At 38.6% G+C, this 6,000-nt stretch overlaps 1 protein-coding gene across 1 annotated transcript in view; it reads right to left on the bottom strand.

Moving 5' to 3' along the window:
- Positions 1 to 3,959: 3,959 nt before the first annotated feature.
- Positions 3,960 to 6,000, bottom strand: part of SEMA3E (semaphorin 3E) — a 270,516-nt gene continuing 268,475 nt past the window's right edge. Inside the window, exon 17 of the mRNA XM_073619549.1 lies at positions 3,960 to 4,758. Coding sequence (XP_073475650.1) covers positions 4,303 to 4,758 — 456 coding nt within the window. The 3' untranslated portion in view covers positions 3,960 to 4,302. The remainder of the gene's footprint in view (positions 4,759 to 6,000) is intronic.

The following is a 6,000-nucleotide window of genomic DNA, read 5'->3' as shown; positions in this document are numbered from 1 at the left end:
TAGCTATGGGTAGAGAATGTGGGCTTTTTATATTTCTTAGGATCTTGGCTAAGCTTGCAAAACATTGAAAGAAAAATGTAAAAAAAGTCCCTTTGTACCTATTTGCTGGCAACAGTGATGTTTAATTGGTAAATCCTGGGAAAGCTGAGAATGCCAAGTCTCCTGAGAAGATGCTCCAGTGCTTTGCAAGATCACATTGCCATGAGATTTTGGATGCTTTAAAGGCCCAATGACACCTAGCCTAGCTTAACATGCCAGAAGCTGTGATGTAAGGTCAGTATCTATCACATTTTTCTTCCAACATTTTACTTCTTTATTGATTTTACTTTTTTATATTTGAGGCTGCAAGATAAGTGGACCATTTAATATGCTCTAATATTGCTTTTATGTTATTTAATGGCTAAATAACAACAATGATGTCTAATATATATATATATATATATATATATATATATATATATATATATATACACAGTGGGGACGGAAAGTATTCAGACCCCCTTACATTTTTCACTCTTTGTTATGTTGCAGCCATTTGCTAAAATCATTTAAGTTAATTTTTTTCCTCATTAATGTACACACAGCACCCCATATTGACAGAAAAACACAGAATTGTTGACATTTTTGCAGATTTATTAAAAAAGAAAAACTGAAATATCACATGGTCCTAAGTATTCAGACCCTTTGCTGTGACACTCATATATTTAACTCAGGTGCTGTCCATTTCTTCTGATCATCCTTGAGATGCTTGTACACCTTCATTTGAGTCCAGCTTTGTTTGATTATACTGACTGAACTTGATTAGGAAAGCCACACACCTGTCTATATAAGACCTTACAGCTCACAGTGCATGTCAGAGCAAATGAGAATCATGAGGTCAAAGGAACTGCCTGAAGAGCTCAGAGACAGAAATGTGGTAAGGCACAGATCTGGCCAAGGTTACAAAAAAATTATTTTTGCTTCACTTAAGGTTCCTAAGAGCATAGTGGCCTCCATAATCCTTAAATAGAAGATGTTTGGGACGACCAGAACCCTTCCTAGAGCTGGCCGTCCAGCCAAACTGAGCTATCGGGGGAGAAGAGCCTTGGTGAGAGAGGTAAAGAAGAACCCAAAGATCACTGTGGCTGAGCTCCAGAGATGCAGTCGGGAGATGGGAGAAAGTTATAGAAAGTCAACCATCACTGCAGCCCTCCACCAGTCGGGGCTTTATGGCAGAGAGGCCCGACGGAAGCCTCTCCTCAGTGCAAGACACATGAAAGCCCGCATGGAGTTTGCTAAAAAACACCTGAAGGACTCCAAGATGGTGAGAAATAAGATTCTCTGGACTAATGAGACCAAGATACAACTTTTTTTGGCCTTAATTCTAAGCGGTATTTGTGGAGAAAACCAGACACTGCTCATCACCTGTCCAATACAGTACCAACAGTGAAGCATGGTGGTGGCAGCATCATGCTGTGGGGGTATTTTTCAGCTGCAGGGACAGGACTATTGGTTGCAATTGAGGGAAAGATGAATGCGGCCAAGTACAGGGATATCCTGGATGAAAACCTTCTCCAGAGTGCTCAGGACCTCAGACTGGGCTGAAGGTTTACCTACCAACAAGACAATGACCCTAAGCACACAGCTAAAATAACGAAGGAGTGGCCTCACAACAACTCTGTGACTGTTCTTGAATGGCCCAGCCAGAGCCCTGACTTAAACCCAATTGAGCATCTCTGGAGAGACCTAAAAATGGCTATCCACCAACTTTTACCATCCAACCTGACAGAACTGGAGAGGATCTGCAAGGAGGAATGGCAGAGGATCCCCAAATCCAGGTGTGAAAACCTTGTTACATCTTTCCCAAAAAAAAACATGGCTGTATTAGATCAAAGGGGTGTTTCTACTAAATACTGAGCAAAGGGTCTGAATACTTAGGACCATGTGATATTTCAGTTTTTCTTTTATAATAAATCTGCAAAAATGTCAACAATTCTGTGTTTTTCTGTCAATATGGGGTGTTGTGTGTACATTAATGAGGAAAAAAATGAACTAACTGAATTTAGCAATATATATATCTATATATTTATATATATATATATATATATATATATATATATATATATATATATATATATATATATATATATATATATATATATATATATATATATCTATATATATCTCTATATATATAGATATATATATATATATATATATATAGATATATATATATATATATATATATATAGATATCTATATATATATAGATATCTATATATATATATATATAGATATCTATATATATATATATATATATATATATATAGTATCTCACAAACAAAAGTGAGTACACCCCTCTCATTTTTGTAAATATTTTATTATATCTTTTCATCTTTTCATGTGACAACACTGAAGAAATGACACTTTGCTACAATGTAAAGTAGTGAGTGTACAACTTGTATAACAGTGTAAATGTGCTGTCCCCTCAAATTACTCAACACACAGCCATTAATGTCTAAACCTCTGGCAACAAAAGTGAGTACACCCTAAGTGAAACTGTCCAAATTGGGCCCAATTTGCCATTTTTCCTCCCTGGTGTCCTGTGTCACTCATTAGCTTATTAGTGTTATAAGGTCTCAGGTGTGAATGGGGAGCAGGTGTGTTAAATTTGGTGTTATCGCTCTCACTCTCTCATACTGGTCAAGGGAAGTTCAACATGGCACCTCATGGCAAAGAACTTTTTGAGGAGCTGAAAAAAAGAATTGTTGCTCTATATAAAGATGGCCTAGACTATAAGAAGATTGCCAAGACCCTGAAAATGAGCTGCCGCATGGCGGCCAAGACCACACAGCAGTTTAACAGGACAGGTTCCACTCAGAACAGGCCTCACCATGGTCGACCAGAGAAGCTGAATGCACATGCTCAGTGTCATATCCAGAATTTGTCTTTGGGAAATAGAAGTATGAGTGCTGCCAACATTGCTTCAAAGGTTGAAGGGGTGGGGGGTCAGCCTGTCAGTTCTCAGACCATACACCGCACACTGCATCAAATTGGTCTGCATGGCTGTCGTCCCAGAAGGAAGCCTCTTCTAAAGATGATGCACAAGAAAGCCTGCAAACAGTTTGCTGAAGACAAGCAGACTAAGGACATGGATTACTGTAACCATGTCCTGTGGTCTGATGAGACCAAGATAAACTTATTTGGTTCAGATGGTGTCAAGCGTGTGTGGCGGCAACCAGGTGAGGTATACAAAGACAAGTGTGTCTTTCCTCCAGTCAAGCATGGTGGTGGGAGTGTCATGGTCTGGGGCTACATGAGTGCTGCTGGCACTGAGAAGCTACAGTTCATTGAGGGAACCATGAATGCCAACATGTGCTGTGACACACTGAAGCAGAACATGATCCCCTCCCTTCAGAAACTGGGCCACAGGGCAGTATTTCAACATGAGAACAATCCTAAACACACCTCCAAGATGACCACTGCCTTGCTAAAGAAGCTGAGGGTAAAGGTGATGGACTGGCCAAGCATGTCTCCAGACCTAAATCCTATTGAGCATCTGTGGGGCATCCTCAAAAGGAAGGTAGAGGAGCGCAAGGTCTCTAACATCCACCAGCTCCGTGATGTTATTATGGGGGAGTGGAAGAAGACTCTAGTGGCAACCTGTGAAGCTCTGGTGAACTCCATGGCCAAGAGGGTTAAGGCAGTGCTGGAAAACAATGGTGGCCACACAACATATTGACACTTTGGGCCCAATTTGGACATTTTCATTTAGGGTGTACTCACTTTTGTTGCCAGTGGTTTAGACATTGATGGCTGTGTGTTGAGTTATTTTGAGGGGACAGCAAATTTACACTGTTATACAAGCTGTACTACTTTACATTGTAGCAAAGTGTAATTTCTTCAGTGTTGTCACATGAAAAGATATCATAAAATATTTACAAAACTGTGAGGGGTGTACTCACTTTTGTGAGATATATATATATATATATATATATATATATATATATTGTGTGTGTGTGTGTGTGATTGCATAATACATATATACATATGTGTGTATGTGTGTTTGTAAGTATACCACACAACCCTAAAAACATCATTACATCCCTAAAAACCAAGTCCAGTCATTTTAGAGTATAACAATAACTGCTGACATACGTAAACCCCCTTAAAAATAAAATTTATAAAACTATTTACATAATGCCGACACAGTCAAGGTTTTGTTGAAAGTTTACAACCAAGTTCAGTTTAGGAATTTGCATTTAGAACTGTTCAGAAATGTGTATTGCCTATACAGTCATAAATAGAAAACAAACAGAAGGCTTAGGGTCCCAGTATGCTCCGTGGCATGCGGTGATTATCTGCTTTTCCACGTGATCGCCGTTCCTGTTGCTGTACATATTTCCATTTGCTTGGAGCAGTTTTTAGCTTTTTTCTTCTTTTATCAGTACACCATACTTTTTCACAATATTCCTCTACTTTTTGAAAATTGCTGTATCCAATGAGCTGCAAAAACTCCTTGTACCATGGCTTAGAGGGTTGAGGAATGCTGGACTGCATAGGACAAGGCATTTTTTGAATTACTGGCTCTTCATCATACTCTTTGTTAAACATTTCATCCACACGTTCTTCCTCCACAACCTCCAGATTCATTTTTCTGATTACATGAACAAAACTATGCTCAACAGTTTGGCAAAAATACACTCCAGCATCTGCTCTTTGGAGCTTTAGAAACAGAAGTCCATAATCTGTCAATATTACCCGATCGCCTGTTTTCACCTGTGAAAATAAAGGAATTATTAGTATTCTTGTTTACTGCAAATTTTTGGTAGGCAAGCATGTACCTAAAATGGTAAGGCTGATTTATTAATGGAAAATCACTAAAAAGCTGTTTTTATTGTTGCTTTTTCTTTGTTCCAGGCACAAAGTATAGTTCAGATCATTAGAGTAGAAATCAGTAGGAGAAACCAGTCTAAACTCTTTCTAGCTTATATCCAAAATCAGTAAATACACATTTTTGACTTTACTTAAACTAGCATTAAACTAGCATAATAATACTTTAAGGAAATACTACAAGAATATGTCAAAATCTGTCTTTTCTTATAATCCACTACTTTACCTTCAAGCAGCATTTACCTTTGTGTTTCTAAAGCCCTGATCTTGCAAGTCCAGGTACAATTCACTTTTGGCAAGTGTAGCCAGCATTTACACTATATTACCAAAATTATTCTGATGCCTGCCTTTTAGGGATGAGCCAGATGTTCAAGTCGAACGTAAGTTTGACTCGAACATTGGGTGTCCGCCTGTTCGCTGAACAGCGAACAAAATGCGGTGGTTGCGACAAATGTGAAAAACCACAGAACATCATTAAAGTCTATGGGACATTAACATAAAAAACCAAAAGTGCTCATTTTAAAGGCTTATATGCAAGTTATTGTCATAAAAAGTGTTTGGGGACCCGGTTCCTGCACCAGGGGACATGTATCAATGCAAAGAAAAGTTTTAAAAACAGCCGTTTTTTCAGGAGCAGTGATTTTAATGATGCTCAAAGTGAAACAATAAAAATGAAATATTCCTTTAAATATCGTGCCCGAGGGGTGACTATAGTATGCCTGTAAATTGGCGCAGTTTTCCCATGTTTAGAACAGTACCACAGCAAAATGACACTTCTAAAGGAAAAGAGTCATTTAAAACTGATTGCGGCTGTAATGAATTGTCGAGTCTCGGAAATATAGATAAAACTCATTGAAAGAAAGGGCATGGATACCCCCCCAGTCCATTACCAGGCCCTTTGGGTCTGGTATGAATATTAAGGGAAACCCTGACCCAAAAATGTAAAAAAAATTGCGTAGGGTTCCCCCCAAAATCCATACCAGGCCCTTCATGTCTGCTATGGATATTAAGGGGAACCCTGTGCCAAATTTAATTTTTAAAAAGGCATAGGAGTCCCCCCAAAATCCATACCAGAACCTTCTGGTCTGGTATGGATTTTAAGGGGAACCCTGCACCAAAATTTAAAAA

This window comes from Aquarana catesbeiana, linkage group LG03 (assembly GCF_042186555.1).
Source record: "Aquarana catesbeiana isolate 2022-GZ linkage group LG03, ASM4218655v1, whole genome shotgun sequence".
NCBI lineage: Eukaryota > Metazoa > Chordata > Amphibia > Anura > Ranidae > Aquarana > Aquarana catesbeiana.
The sequence above is the reverse complement of the archived record's forward strand: the minus strand, read 5'-3'. Positions and strand labels throughout refer to the sequence as shown.